At 35.5% G+C, this 17,395-nt stretch overlaps 1 protein-coding gene across 2 annotated transcripts in view; it reads left to right on the top strand.

Annotated features, from left to right (window-relative positions):
- The window catches only part of LOC117334290 (lon protease homolog, mitochondrial-like), a 56,770-nt gene continuing 39,375 nt past the window's right edge, over window positions 1–17,395 (top strand). For both annotated transcript variants that reach the window (XR_004534069.1, XM_033893814.1), the window contains exons 1-13: window positions 1–505; window positions 1,870–1,958; window positions 2,789–2,908; window positions 4,145–4,209; window positions 4,774–5,153; window positions 6,047–6,108; window positions 7,153–7,223; window positions 8,938–8,996; window positions 9,180–9,263; window positions 10,183–10,314; window positions 10,477–10,565; window positions 10,793–10,931; window positions 11,523–11,645. Coding sequence is in view for 1 of the 2 variants with exons in the window: in XM_033893814.1 (XP_033749705.1) it covers window positions 8–505; window positions 1,870–1,958; window positions 2,789–2,908; window positions 4,145–4,209; window positions 4,774–5,153; window positions 6,047–6,108; window positions 7,153–7,223; window positions 8,938–8,996; window positions 9,180–9,263; window positions 10,183–10,314; window positions 10,477–10,565; window positions 10,793–10,931; window positions 11,523–11,645 (1,911 nt within the window). In the remaining variant the exon portion in view is untranslated. The remainder of the gene's footprint in view (window positions 506–1,869; window positions 1,959–2,788; window positions 2,909–4,144; window positions 4,210–4,773; window positions 5,154–6,046; window positions 6,109–7,152; window positions 7,224–8,937; window positions 8,997–9,179; window positions 9,264–10,182; window positions 10,315–10,476; window positions 10,566–10,792; window positions 10,932–11,522; window positions 11,646–17,395) is intronic.

The following is a 17,395-nucleotide window of genomic DNA, read 5'->3' as shown; positions in this document are numbered from 1 at the left end:
AATAAAGATGGCTGCCTTGATGAGAAATTCCGGCACGTGTGCTTTAAAACTATCAAATATAGAGCTTATGGTTAAATTAGGAAGTGTTCCTACACGTTTGGCCAATGTAAGATGCAAGAGCTATATTAGTGCAAGAAAATCATCGAGATTCATTGGCACACAAACGCTTTGTGAGGGTAAAAAGGCAACCTTAGCTCAATGTCGATTACATCATGTTTGTCGGTCAGCGGAGATGCACACCTACAGAAATGTATTGTCATCACACAGAAGTTCTACTTTTTCTTCGAGCATTATGCGTCATGGGAGAACTTCGTGTTTTCAGCATAGGTATTTTTGCAGCAGTGCAGACCCTGATGAGAAGGAAATATACCAGGAAGAGGAAATTCCGAACAAGGCCCCATTACGAGCACTGGCACCTATCGTGATACCAGACATATATCCGAAAGTTCCCGTCATAGCCGTTAGTCGACAACCTGTGTTTCCACGATTTGTGAAATTGATTGAAGTTAGTATACTGTCAGAATATATGCATCATCAGGTCGGAGAGAAGTCATGATTTCACTATTATAGTGATCTGTGTGACCATTATAGTAATAACTATATGGCTATATTAAACAAAAGCAAATCGCATAGATTCCACCATAAAAGGTCAACGTGACAAAATCGAGAGTAATGATTGATAGGTACATGATCCATGTACTTGGTTGCTACAATAACAGCATTAAATCAAAATGTCAACTCTGCATATTGCTGTAAAATCATCTTTTTCTAACATGGAATTGCAATTTCTGTTTCATTTGCTTATTTCTTTCTTAATATCTAATTCATCCAAACGTTACATTCATCTGTACATGCTTTCCTGTAATTGTCCCAATCCAAACACAGCCACTGCAATCAGAAGTGGAGTAACGCAGCACCTTTTCTAACTCTGGAGATGCTAATTACCATCATTCTGCTGTATTAGAGTAACTTCCCTTCATTCCATTCAGTTAGTATAGAGATAGAAAACGGCGATGTTACATAAAAATGCACAGGTGACATTTAAATTTAAATGCCATTATTTTAACAACCAAGTACATGGATCATGTACAAATAATATAGCTTGCGGCCACAACTCTCGCTTTTTGCCACGCATAATCAATACAGGAAACCGTTGTGAATATGATATGTTTTAAGGCATCTAGCTTTGTTTAAAAAAGTTGTTTTAATGCATTTTTATTTCAATTTACCAGTGGTATTGTTCATTTATTCAAGGAATAATTCTAAATGGTGTATATGTAACTGCATTTTTTTTAAAGATGTTTCAAATGATGCACGGTAGTGCGTCATGCTGGATTTATCTGTGAAAAAAATGCTGTTTACACAGCAGTAAATAATAAAAAACAAGAATTATTCCTTATATTAACATTTCATTTTTTTATAATGTTATTAAAAAATTAAATCAACATGCGTTATAAGAATACACGTAACAGCCAGACAATAAATGAAATTGCTAATTAACTACAGGAATAAACAAAACATAGTTCCAAAGCCAAATGTTTTTTTTTGTTTTTTTATTTGATTCCTGTAAGATATTTCAAACTATTTTTTTTTTTTTTTAAACCATGATCTATTAGTCATAGTCAGAGGTAAAACAACCAATCATTGATTAATCGGATCTACACTTACTGCAATGTTTCATAATGTAAGAGATTGTCTGTGACCTGGGTTCAATATCTGCAGGAATGTTTCTCTATGTTATTTCTTGTGGCCTTGCCCAAATTTCCCAGGCTGCTTCAAATCTCAATGCTATCACTTATCCTTATGATGATATTGATTGATGTGAACCTGTTTCATATTGATGATTTTGCATATTTCCTTAAATTTCAGATTAAGGATGATGAGCTTAAACAAATTATAAGACGGAAACTTAGATTGAACCAACCATATGCAGGAGTGTTTCTGAAAAAGGATGACAAGTGAGTATCCAATGGTGAATTTTATCAGTTTTACGTTGTAAAGATTTTATTATTAACCTTAGCTACCTGGTATTAATGATTTGACTGGTAATAAAAGTGATACCAGCTATTACAACTGTGTGTTCCATTCATCACAATCAAGGCTACAGATTTTCTATTCCGATGCATATTGCAACATGCTCTGATGTATAAATTTACCAAATGTTAAAAAAAAACCAGAAAACTTGAAAACATTTTGTAAGAAATCCTGCCAGATGACAGCAGAAAATAGTCTTGTTAAATCATAAATGTGAACTCAGTCAGATATGGTGCTAAAAACTGCTATTTTTTCCCCCACATTAATACAGTCCCATGTTCATAGTCGTTATATCTTGATAGCTGAGATGGGTATCTGAAGCCTGAGATTCCTCTTGCCCTGTCACCAGACTTGGACATTCTGACAGCTAGATGTCTGGTACACCAGCCATGGTGTCAGGGCCAGAGGAAACTCAGCTAGGGTATCTGTAAATGATAAAAAGAAATGTAATGACTTTCACCATCATGCAAGGACATTTATATTTAATTTACTAATTACAGTGGATGTATCTGTACCAAATCTGAACCCTATTGATCTTGTATAGCCACACAATGATTATTGTACAGATTAAATGTGGTCAGATGCAGTAAAATATACTTTTGTACCAAAACATATTATTAGTCTTTGTTTTGTTTAGCACATCTTCAAAAAGTCCAGGAAACTTTAAGTAAAGCATTATTATATAAAACAAAAGCTTACTTTTTATAATATTTTTGACGTTCAGTACTATATCAGTTCTTGACACCATTTGCAGCAATGAAGATGATGTGGTCAAGGACCTGGATGACCTTCACTCAATAGGAACATTTGTACAGATAACAAGTGTCCAGGAGTTTGAAGGCAAACTTAGACTAATGCTTCTTGCTCACAGAAGGTATGCACTAAATGAGTAATCTTCAACATTCATCGAACATATATACTATATTCAACACATTCTCATCATTCACAGAACTTATTAGATACTTATAGACTTATAGTAACAACTTTCATCATTCACATAACTTAATATTGACTTATAATTACCTTCATCATTCACATAGCTTAATATAGACTTATGATTATATACCTTCATCATTCACAGAACTTATAGACAGTGACTCATAATTACCTTCATCATTCACAGAAAGTAGGCACTATTATACTACTCAACTCATCCTCATCATTATCAGAATGTAGATATATACTCGTCCTCATCATTATCAGAGTGTAAGTACAGTATACTGTAATACTCTACTTATTCTCATCAATCACACAATTTCATTGTCTAACTCATGGCACAAAAGATACTGTCTGTTACACATGTCAGAATGCTTTTATAAGGATATGAATAATATTCATAAATAATCAACCGAATAAATTATTTTCAATAACCACAAGGCACAGAGACCTGATATTGGTCCAATGGTATGCTGGGGTGAAGGGCTACTAAGTTTGTTCCAATAAATGACCTTGAGCTACAGTCAAGGTCACATGGGTCAAATAGGCTGAATTCTTTAAACAGATTCTTCTCAATAACCAAGAGGCCCAGGAAGTTGATATTTCGCCTGTAGCATGCGTAAGTGAAGGGCTACCAGGTTTGTTCAAATGAATGACCTTGATGTACATTTAAGGTTGCAGGGGTCAAATAGACTAAAACATTTTAAACAACTTCTTCCCAATAACGAAGAGGCCAAGAAACTTGATATTTGGCCTGTAGCATGCTATTATGAGGGGCTATCAAGTTTGTTCAAATGAATGACCTTGACCTTCATTCAAGGTAACAGAATTCAGGGTTAAATCTTTAGACATTGCTTTCTCGATAGTCAAGAGACTCCGAGACCTGCTATTAGGCCAATAGTATGCTGGAATGAAGGGTTTGAAAACTTATTGACATTAATAAACCTAGCCTACTCTGATATTTGAATAAAGTGGTAATAAGCATAGTATCTGTAGAAATGACCAAACTTTAAAGTAGCTTTAGAACCAGATGAATGAAACAGGCCCATATGGCCTCTTGTTGTTTATAATGATTACTTACAGTATTTCAATAATGAATAGTTTCTCTGACTTCTTACCAGAAGAGATTTTTGCTTGGATTCTTATTTCTTCAGATCAATTTTATTTTCACTAGAATCAAGATAACAGCATTAGCTTCAGACAGTATTGAGGAGGACAAAAAGGAGTCAGCCAACTATGGTACGAATTCACATGTGTTTCAGTCTTTCAAGACAAGATAGTGTCATAAGGACTTTGATTCAACAAATACAATAATTCTTATCTGAACAAATTTTTTATAAAAATTCTGAAAAGACAATTTAAATTTTCACTAACTGAATATTAAATTGAATTGGTGACCATATTATATAGAACCTATTCAAGGCATATTTTTTCCTGGTTGAATAGATTAAATCTTATTTTTTGGGAGCAGAAAGTGTTGAAAACAGATTAACAACAAACCTTTCTCCTGTAATATTAACCATGAAATTAGAGTATATGTACATGTTCATAAATGTGAAACGAAGACAAAGAACCATGATTAATCTTTATTCCCACATTTTGAAACAGTTTATATAAAAATGGATAATGAATGGTTTGAATAATTAAAAAAAACATGCCTCCATCTGTTTTCACAAATAAAATAATAAAAGAATTAGCTCCCCCTCATCTCTATTTAGGAAAATAGGCCGAGAATCAAGTACATGGAATTAGTTTTATTTAGCCTAACTGATATTGTATTTCTACTTGATATATCTACAACAGAAGTAATATCCAAAAACAAAAGCAATGGAAATAGGAGACAAGAAAGGAGGAGGAGAAAGAAAAATGCGGAAGCAGAAGAAGTTACAGCAGCAACAGATATAGAGGTCAGCACAAACGACATTGAGGTGGAACTTGCAGATGATGCTTCACCTTTATCAGAAGATGCCACACCGTTATCTGATGCCGCCATGCCAATTTCTGATGATGCAATGCCTGTTGATGATGATACATCCACTCCTAATGTGGTCTCACCAAATTCTTTCAATAAAATGAATGAGGATGATGTGAAAGTGGTAGGGTCTGGGACATCAGAGCGAGTAATTTTCGTGGAAGTGGAAAATATTGAACATGAGCCGTTCTCCCGCAATGATGAAGTTAAGGTATATTATTTGTGTCATTTTGAGGAGCATTTGTCCCCACCAGGAACTAGTAGGAGGGGGCTATAGTTTTGCACTAATCTTGTCCAGGCTCTATCTCCTATGTATACACAATTTGTTATTGGAACTTCATACTTGGGGAATAGCTTTACCTAAGTTAGCTGGTGTGTCATGTATCAAAGTAGATAACACTGACCTACATTTTGACCTTTGACCAATATCAAAGAAAAAATTAAGGGCTTGATCTGTTGTACTACTTGTCAATTTGGAATTTCATACTTGGGGCATGGGTTCCCCTGCATTGAACTTATGATATTGTTGTAAAATTAGTGATATTCCCGAACTTATTCAGATTGATAACACCAAATGCAATTTTTGAATGATTGAAATGGTAGGTCTGTCAAACCATCAGTGTTTAGATTTAGCTCTGCATAAATTCATCACCTGTCATTTTTGAAATATAATTTCACATCTGGTTGGGTGAGGGGGATGTAGTTTGCCAAATTGTCTGGCTTTAAAATATTCTGTTTTAATAATTCATAATTGCTGACAGAATATGTATTATGGGGTTTAATTTATTGGTAATATGCCATCCATAGAAATACAGTGCCATGGTGGTGAGGGTCAGTGCATCATTTGGACAATGGTAAACTTGGCTCTCAAATCCTTGATAACACATGCACACACATTTGAATTTTAGACTACCTTTGGGTATTTTGTTTCATCTTTATGTTTTTAATTTTCAGTATGAATAGTAAATATTTAACTTGTTTGATTGTGTTAGAGAGGTATTTATTATTAGGATGCCTGTGAATTTTTAGTGGGTGAACGTTGAGAAGTTTTTACTGTTTGGTTTCAGCTGAATTTTGTATTAAGACAAGCTATTCTATTTGCAGGCAGTTACATCTGAGATTGTGAAAACAATACAAGATGTCATCAGCATGAATCCTGTTTATAGGTGAGTTAGTTTTATACCCTGGCAGTGCCGAATTTATCTGCAAATAAGCCCATTTCCACCATTAAGCTTGCTTCTTCATTTTTGCAGAATCATCAGTTTTAGAATAGAATGCTAAATATGGTTCACAAAAAAGCCTTCCCATAACTTAAATACTGAACTTTTACACTTGGGGAGGGGGCTTGTTTGAGGACAAATATGATACTAAACTTTTACACTAGAGGAGGGGTTTATTTGAGGAAAAATGTGGTTCTAAACTTTTACACCAGGTGATGGGGCTTATTTGAGGATAAATATGGTACTTAAATTTAACACCATGTGATCTGGGGCTTATTTGGGGATAAATATGGTACTAAACTTTTCCACTAGGTGGGGGGGGGGGGCTTATTTTAGGATAAATTTTGTACTAAACTTTTACAGTTGGTGAGGGGGCTTATTTTAGGATGAGTTTGGTATTAAATTTTACCCAATGGTAGGGGGATTATTTGAGCAGTGTATGAAAGTATATATGAAAATTCCTTAGACAATTGGTCTACAGAAAATTGAAATCCCATAGCCCAAGTCAAATACTTATTGTTGAAAGTAGCATAACTGTGTCAAGCAAACGCTTGCATCATCCAGTTCATACTCACTCAAATGTTTGAAGCCAATAATGTGCTGTTCTCAGTGAAAACACCTCAATTGTAAGTTCTGATTCGATATGATCGTTTGTCAGAAAATATTGGAATGTTGTTTACATGAATTGTAATGTATGTCAGGACTCAAAACTTTTCATAGCCAATCGGGCCAACACATAGAAATTTTACATAGACCGACCAGGTTTTCTATAGCCTCGGGCCATCGGACCACCTTTACTTTCGAACACTGTTTGAGGATAAATACGATAAGATATGTCCAAATGATATGATACTGGTATGTTGACAGGACTAACATTAAATAGAAAATCATTGTTATCAGTGATACAGTGGTATATGTGATATGTTTTATAAGATTGGTCACACACAAAAGTGTTGATATTCATTTTACTCTGTATTCCATCATTTATAGAGAAGCATTGGCGCAGCTTTTGCAGTCGGACACACGAGTGATAGACAACCCTGTGTACCTGTCTGATCTAGGTAAGTCTGATAGACAACCCTGTGTACCTGTCTGATCTAGGTAAGTCTGAAAGACAACCCTGTGTACTTGTCTGATCTAGGTAAGTCTGAAAAACAACCCTTTGCACCTGTCTGATCTAGGTAAGTCTGATAGACAACCCAGTGTACCTGTCTGATCTAGGTAAGTCTGATAGACAACCCTGTGTACCTGTCTGATCTAGGTAAGTCTGATAGACAACCCTGTGTTCCTGTCTGATCTAGGTAAGTCTGATAGACATCCCTGTGTACCTATCTGATCTAGGTAAGTCTGAAAAACAACCCTGTGTAGCTGTCTGATCAAGGTAAGTCTGATAGACAATCCTGTGTACCTGTCTGATCTAAGTAAATCTGATAGACAACCCTGTGTACCTGTCTGATCTAGGTAAGTCTGAAAAACAACCCTGTGTAGCTGTCTGATCAAGGTAAGTCTGATAGACAATCCTGTGTACCTGTCTGATCTAGGTAAGTCTGATAGACAACCCTGTGTAGCTGTCTGATCTAGGTAAGTCTGATAGACAACCCTGTGTAGCTGTCTGATCTAGGTAAGTCTGATAGACAACCCTGTGTACCTGTCTGATCTAGGTAAGTCTGATAGACAACCCTGTGTAGCTGTCTGATCTAGGTAAGTCTGATAGACAACCCTGTGTAGCTGTCTGATCTAGGTAAGTCTGATAGACAATCCTGTGTACCTGTCAGATCTAGGTAAGTCTGATAGACAATCCTGTGTAGCTGTCTGATCTAGGTAAGTCTGATAGACAATCCCGTGTACCTGTCTGATCTAGGTAAGTCTGATAGACAACCCTGTGTAGCTGTCTGATCTAGGTAAGTCTGATAGACAACCCAGTGTACCTGTCTGATCTAGGTAAGTCTGATAGATAGACCTTCCATCTAAAATTTATCTCAACTCAATAAGTTAGATAAATCCCCATTTAGTTAGGTTGTTAAGTATACAAAATTCATGTACTTGTATAGTAATCACTTTGTCCATGTAGTGTGAACAAGCAAATGCACCCCTTTGTCCATCTATAGTAAACAGCAATTGTTAATTAATCTCTTTAACAGTTTAGTTTGTACCATAGTAAAATGGCGTCATGTTGTAAGCTTAGTAGATTTTGTAAGGACATCAGTAATGTTAGAAGGTCAAAGATTCATTATATACATCGTTTTCTGATCATATTTCACAAGTTACAAATCTGTAAATTTTGAAAGTTAACTAACAACAGTAAGACAAATGTCTACCAATCATGACCAGTCACAGAATCTATTGATAAAGTAACTGCTTCTGTTCTTGGGTACATTTTATCATTGGGCATCACCTGTGACCATTGATGTATTGGCCAACGTTGTAGAAGTCAGGGCTGTATATGACAGATCAGCAACAGGGATAGGGGAGGACAGGTTACTGTAGATGTGGAAGTTCATGTGAGGGGTCAATTTACCAAATATGGGAAGGTCATTTGGAAATTGCCCCGGCATATATTATGTTGTTATGTTCATGGAGTTCATGGAGCAGGTAGAAAAGAAAAACATTGATTGCAGAATTAACGCCCACACGTATAGCTCACCTATACAAATTGCGAAATAATCACATTTATAGTTTAATGAAGCAGTAGACTTAACAGCTTTGTTTTATAGAAATCTTTATAGAAAAACAATGAACATTTAATCTTTAATAATTGTTTTGTTTTGTACTCAGGTTGTGCAATGACTGGAGCAGATTCGGCAGATTTACAGACCGTAATGGAGGAAACTGATGTATGTATATTGTTCTGTACTGTAAATGTTCACCTCATTGTAAACTCCCATAGTTGTGGCTGATTTAACTTTGTCATATGTCTGTGTATATATATATATCAGTCTAATCTTTACAATTATTGTTTAGTGAACATTATAAATACTTAATGTGTAAATGTCTGTTGATACATTTTTTGATTTTAGATATTAAAACGGCTACATTTGACCCTGTCATTGCTGAAGAAAGAATTACAGATGATTAAATTGCAGAAAAGTATTCGTGAACAGGTGAGTGCTATTCGATAATAAACACTTGTCAGTAGACTACTTGAAAAAAAATTGACATTATTCGTAAGTAAATGTTTATATTTTAACAGCTATTTATAAATCATCCTAAAAGTTTAAAGTATAATGAGAAAGCCCTGTACAATGTCATGTTTCAATGTGATATACAATATACAAAATGTAAAGTTTATCATGACTTTTTATTGTCAATATGCTTCCACTGAATGTTTAAAAAATTCCATAAAACTTCTTAATAGGTAGAATATCTGCCCGTTTCAAAGGATTTATTCACACAGACATACTTTTGTACAATGCTTAGTATATCTGGTATCAAGTATCACACAAAACTACAAATCCACCTGCCATATATTGTATTTACTTTGTATATTTGGTATCAAGTATCACACAAAACTACAAGTCCACCTGCCATATATTTACTTTGTATATTTGATATCAAGTATCACACAAAACTACAAATCCACCTGCCATATATTGTATTTACTTTGTATATTTGGTATCAAGTATCACACAAAACTACAAGTCCACCTGACATATATTGTATTTACTTTGTATATGTGGTATCAAGTATCACACAAAACTACAAGTCCACCTGCCATATATTTACTTTGTATATTTGGTATTAAGTATCACACAAAACTACAAGTCCACCTGACATATATTGTATTTACTTTGTATATTTGGTATCAAGTATCACACAAAACTACAAGTCCACCTGACATATATTGTATTTACTTTGTATATTTGGTATCAAGTATCACACAAAACTACAAGTCCACCGACATATATTTACTTTGTATATTTGGTATCAAGTATCACACAAAACTACAAGTCCACCTGACATATATTTACATTGTACACCTGATCTTTTTTACAAAACATAATTTCACTGTGCCTTGAACAGGTGGAGGAGAAGGTGAGGAAACAACACATGGAATATATGCTGAGGGAACAACTGAAGCATATAAAGAAGAGTCTGGGCATGGAGAAGGATGACAAGGACACCATTGAGGAGAAATTCAGAGAGAGGCTGAAGGTCAGGACAATATCATGCCACTCATTTTCTAAATAAGCATGCTATTTGTAACGATCAGAGTTTGGGACATTTTTCAATATTAAAACTACTGTAATATATCTCATAATCAGTGATCTGGGGGAAAATGAAAACATATTAATGGTGTAAAGATTTCCTCTCCAGGATTTGGTTATACCTGAACATGTAAAAACCCTGATTGATGAAGAAATGGCCAAGTTCAACTTCCTGGATTATCATTCTGCAGAATTTAAGTAAGTATTGTTATTTACAGTGTAATGATTATAAAAGGATATCGTTAAACAGTAAATTATTCAATATTTAAATCTGGAGAGCTGTTTGTCAGACCCACATTCTGGGTAATTTGTCTGAATTAACCACTCTCAGTAAGCTATATGTCTTTAAATTTTCTACAATTTTTGCCTGTCACGTACAATGTTAATTGGATTGGCTGTACTGTATACTCTTTTGATGTTTACAGCGTTACAAGGAATTATCTTGATTGGTTAACATCGCTACCCTGGGGAAAACACACCAAAGAAAATCTGGACCTAACAAGGGCAAAGACTATTCTAGAGGAAGATCATTATGGGATGGATGATGTGAAAAATAGAATACTGGTAAGGCTATTTGTAAAGGATTCTACATCCTCAATACTCTAGAAATTACAATTGTTTTCATGCTCTGCACCGTTGGAATATGTCATAGCAAATTAAAGGCTCGGTCAGCACCACCTTGTGGATAAAGAAAAAGACTGCTTGGTCCTTTGATGTACATCAAACAAATCTCAACGTCGCCTTTCAGTAAAATTCATTGTTTGGCCTTGAACTTGCCTGTCACTCCTCTGTGATCTTCAAAACAAATGCATCAGTTCAGTGATGGGTCGGATTTTTTCCTGACACCGATCAAATAGCTAGTTGCATGGGTTCACTTTCGCTATGACACATTCCCTATGTGCAGAGCCAGAGAGTGAAAGTAGATTTAAACTATGGAGTATTGCAGATGATGAATGCATTTCTATTGTTTAATATTTCCTGGCTGAAGAATTTTGTTGTAAATCGGAGCAAAACTTTTTCCCATGTACATGTAAATCTTATAAAGCAATGTATTACTGAGATAAATTCCTGTGGAGCAAGAGTTATTGCTCTTGTATCTATGTTCTGTAAAATTCACCATTTCAGTATGTAAAGCATTATAATGGTATATTGCAGGAGTTCATTGCTGTAAGCCAGCTGAAGGGTGGTACCCAAGGAAAGATTCTGTGTTTCTACGGCCCACCAGGAGTAGGGAAAACAAGTATAGCTAAGTCTATAGCACGAGCATTGAATAGAGAGGTAAGTTATACACTCATGTCGGTAGTAGCGCAGGATTGTATTAGGACAAATAATTGTGGTAAACCAAAACATGTTTACGTTTAGTTCAGTACTCTGATTTAATGCCGCCCGTCACAAAAATGCATAAACTAACCACAGGCGTCTGCTTCTGGTCAGTATTGATAGAAAAAATATCAGCCCCTTCCCCTACTATATCAACAAGGTGTAACACTTGAAAATCTACGATGCATCGACTGTGCAATGGAAGTAGACCTGATTGGTCGACAATTATACTTAGTATTGTTTATAGAGCTGCCGACCAATCAGGTCTTCTTCCATTCCACAGTTGATGCATCGTAGATCTTCAAGTGTTACACCTTGTTGATATAGAAGGGGTAAGGCCTAATATTTTTTCTATCAATACTAACCAGATGCAGATGCCTGTGAACCAACACTCATTGTATAGAAATATATCTAAATTAACACACACACACACAAAATGTTCCAAAAATGAATACTTATACATACCAAGTATAAAGAGATATATAGAGACGGAGTGTGAGTTGCATGCCAGAAAAATATATAGAGACAGTGTGTAAGTTACATACCAGATATATAGAGACAGAGTGTGAGTTACATACCAGAAAAATATATAGAGACAGAGTGTGAGTTACATACCAGATATATAGAGATAGAGTGTGAGTTACATACCAGATATATAGAGACAGAGTGTGAGTTACATACCAGATATATAGAGACAGAGTGTGAGTTACATACCAGATATATATATAGATAGAGTGTGAGTTACATACCAGATATATAGAGATAGAGTGTGAGTTACATACCAGATATATAGAGACAGAGTGTGAGTTACATACCAGATATATAGAGACAGAGTGTGAGTTACATACCAGATATATAGAGACAGAGCGTGAGTTACATACCAGATATATAGAGACAGAGTGTGAGTTACATACCAGATATATAGAGACAGAGTGTGAGTTACATACCAGATATATATAGACAGAGTGTGAGTTACATACCAGATATATAGAGACAGAGTGTGAGTTACATACCAGATATATAGAGACAGAGTGTGAGTTACATACCAGATATATAGAGACAGAGTGTGAGTTACATACCAGATATATAGAGACAGAGTGTGAGTTACATACCAGATATATAGAGACAGAGTGTGAGTTACATACCAGATATATAGAGACAGAGTGTGAGTTACATACCAGATATATAGAGACAGAGTGTGAGTTACATACCAGATATATAGAGAGCAGAGTGTGAGTTACATACCAGATATATAGAGACAGAGTGTGAGTTACATACCAGATATAGAAAGACAGTGTGAGTTACATACCAGATATATAGAGACAGAGTGTGAGTTACATACCAGATATATAGAGACAGAGTGTGAGTTACATACCAGATATATAGAGACAGAGTGTGAGTTACATACCAGATATATAGAGACAGAGTGTGAGTTACATACCAGATATATAGAGACAGAGTGTGAGTTACATACCAGATATATAGAGACAGAGTGTGAGTTACATACCAGATATATAGAGACAGAGTGTGAGTTACATACCAGATATATAGAGACAGAGTGTGAGTTACATACCAGATATATAGAGACAGAGTGTGAGTTACATACCAGATATAGAGACAGAGTGTGAGTTACATACCAGATATATAGAGACAGAGTGTGAGTTACATACCAGATATATAGAGACAGAGTGTGAGTTACATACCAGATATATAGAGACAGAGTGTGAGTTACATACCAGATATATAGAGACAGAGTGTGAGTTACATACCAGATATATAGAGACAGAGTGTGAGTTACATACCAGATATATAGAGACAGAGTGTGAGTTACATACCAGATATATAGAGACAGAGTGTGAGTTACATACCAGATATATAGAGACAGAGTGTGAGTTACATACCAGATATATAGAGACAGAGTGTGAGTTACATACCAGATATATAGAGACAGAGTGTGAGTTACATACCAGATATATAGAGACAGAGTGTGAGTTACATACCAGATATATAGAGACAGAGTGTGAGTTACATACCAGATATATAGAGACAGAGTGTGAGTTACATACCAGATATATAGAGACAGAGCGTGAGTTACATACCAGATATATAGAGACAGAGTGTGAGTTACATACCAGATATATAGGAGACAGAGTGTGAGTTACATACCAGATATATAGAGACAGAGTGTGAGTTACATACCAGATATATAGAGACAGAGTGTGAGTTACATACCAGATATATAGAGACAGAGTGTGAGTTACATACCAGATATATAGAGACAGAGTGTGAGTTACATACCAGATATATAGAGACAGAGTGTGAGTTACATACCAGATATATAGAGACAGAGTGTGAGTTACATACCAGATATATAGAGACAGAGTGTGAGTTACATACCAGATATATAGAGACAGAGTGTGAGTTACATACCAGATATATAGAGACAGAGTGTGAGTTACATACCAGATATATAGAGACAGAGTGTGAGTTACATACCAGATATATAGAGAGAGAGTGTGAGTTACATACCAGATATATAGAGACAGAGTGTGAGTTACATACCAGATATATAGAGACAGAGTGTGAGTTACATACCAGATATATAGAGACAGAGTGTGAGTTACATACCAGATATATAGAGACAGAGTGTGAGTTACATACCAGATATATAGAGACAGAGTGTGAGTTACATACCAGATATATAGAGACAGAGTGTGAGTTACATACCAGATATATAGAGACAGAGTGTGAGTTACATACCAGATATATAGAGACAGAGTGTGAGTTACATACCAGATATATAGAGACAGAGTGTGAGTTACATACCAGATATATTAGAGACAGTAGTAGTGAGTTACATACCAGATATATAGAGAAGAGTGTGAGTTACATACCAGATATATAGAGACAGAGTGTGAGTTACATACCAGATATATAGAGACAGAGTGTGAGTTACATACCAGATATATAGAGACAGAGTGTGAGTTACATACCAGATATATAGAGACAGAGTGTGAGTTACATACCAGATATATAGAGACAGAGTGTGAGTTACATACCAGATATATAGAGACAGAGTGTGAGTTACATACCAGATATATAGAGACAGAGTGTGAGTTACATACCAGATATATAGAGACAGAGTGTGAGTTACATACCAGATATATAGAGACAGAGTGTGAGTTACATACCAGATATATAGAGACAGAGTGTGAGTTACATACCAGATATATAGAGACAGAGTGTGAGTTACATACCAGATATATAGAGACAGAGTGTGAGTTACATACCAGATATATAGAGACAGAGTGTGAGTTACATACCAGATATATAGAGACAGAGTGTGAGTTACATACCAGATATATAGAGACAGAGTGTGAGTTACATACCAGATATATAGAGACAGAGTGTGAGTTACATACCAGATATATAGAGACAGAGGGTGAGTTACATACCAGATATATAGAGACAGAGTGTGAGTTACATACCAGATATATAGAGACAGAGTGTGAGTTACATACCAGATATATAGAGACAGAGTGTGAGTTACATACCAGATATATAGAGACAGAGTGTGAAGTTACATACCAGATATATAGAGACAGAGTGTGAGTTACATACCAGATATATAGGACAGAGTGTGAGTTACATACCAGATATATAGAGACAGAGTGTGAGTTACATACCAGATATATAGAGACAGAGTGTGAGTTACATACCAGATATATATAGACACAGTGTGAGTTACATACCAGATATATAGAGACAGAGGGTGAGGTTACATACAGATATATATAGACAGTGTGAGTTACATACCAGATATAGAGACAGAGTGTGAGTTACATACCAGATATATAGAGACTGAGTGTGAGTTACATACCAGATATATAGAGACAGAGTGTGAGTTACATACCAGATATATATAGAGACAGAGTGTGAGTTACATACCAGATATATAGACAGAGTGTGAGTTACATACCAGATATATAGAGACAGAGTGTGAGTTACATACCAGATATATAGAGACAGAGTGTGAGTTACATACCAGATATATAGAGACAGAGTGTGAGTTACATACCAGATATATAGAGACAGAGTGTGAGTTACATACCAGATATATAGAGACAGAGTGTGAGTTACATACCAGATATATAGAGACAGAGTGTGAGTTACATACCAGATATATAGAGACAGAGTGTGAGTTACATACCAGATATATATAGACAGAGTGTGAGTTACATACCAGATATATAGAGACAGAGTGTGAGTTACATACCAGATATATAGAGACAGAGTGTGAGTTACATACCAGATATATAGAGACAGAGTGTGAGTTACATACCAGATATATAGAGACAGAGTGTGAGTTACATACCAGATATATAGAGACAGAGTGTGAGTTACATACCAGATATATAGAGACAGAGTGTGAGTTACATACCAGATATATAGAGACAGAGTGTGAGTTACATACCAGATATATAGAGACAGAGTGTGAGTTACATACCAGATATATAGAGACAGAGTGTGAGTGTGAGTTACATACCAGATATATAGAGACAGAGTGTGAGTTACATACCAGATATATAGAGACAGAGTGTGAGTTACATACCAGATATATAGAGACAGAGTGTGAGTTACATACCAGATATATAGAGACAGAGTGTGAGTTACATACCAGATATATAGAGACAGAGTGTGAGTTACATACCAGATATATAGAGACAGAGTGTGAGTTACATACCAGATATATAGAGACAGAGTGTGAGTTACATACCAGATATATAGAGACAGAGTGTGAGTTACATACCAGATATATAGAGACAGAGTGTGAGTTACATACCAGATATATAGAGACAGAGTGTGAGTTACATACCAGATATATAGAGACAGAGTGTGAGTTACATACCAGATATATAGAGACAGAGTGTGAGTTACATACCAGATATATAGAGACAGAGTGTGAGTTACATACCAGATATATAGAGACAGAGTGTGAGTTACATACCAGATATATAGAGACACAGATAATAGAGACAGAGTGTGAGTTACATACCAGATATATAGACAGAGTGTGAGTTACATACCAGATATATAGAGACAGAGTGTGAGTTACATACCAGATATATAGAGACAGAGTGTGAGTTACATACCAGATATATAGAGACTAGAGTGTGAGTTACATAACCAGATATATAGAGACAGAGTGTGAAGTTACATACCCAGATATATAGAGACAGAGTGTGAGTTACATACCAGATATATAGAGACGAGAGTGTGAGTTACAACCAGATATATATAGACAGAGTGTGAGTTACATTACCAGATATAGAGAGACAGAAGTGTGAGTTACATACCAAGATATATGAGAGACAGAGTGTGAGTTACATACCAGATTATATATAGACAGAGTGTGAGTTACATACCAGATATATAGAGACAGAGTGTGAGTTACATACCAGATATATAGAGAGAGAGTGTGAGTTACATACCAGATATATAGAGACAAGAGTGTGAGTTACATACCAGATATATAGAGACAGAGTGTGAGTTACATACCAGATATATAGAGACAGAGTGTGAGTTACATACCAGATATATAGAGACAGAGTGTGAGTTACATACCAGATATATAGAGACAGAGTGTGAGTTACATACCAGATATATAGAGACAGAGTGTGAGTTACATACCAGATATATAGAGACAG

Source organism: Pecten maximus, chromosome 9 (genome assembly GCF_902652985.1).
Source record: "Pecten maximus chromosome 9, xPecMax1.1, whole genome shotgun sequence".
Classification (NCBI taxonomy): Eukaryota; Metazoa; Mollusca; class Bivalvia; order Pectinida; family Pectinidae; genus Pecten; species Pecten maximus.
The sequence above is the reverse complement of the archived record's forward strand: the minus strand, read 5'-3'. Positions and strand labels throughout refer to the sequence as shown.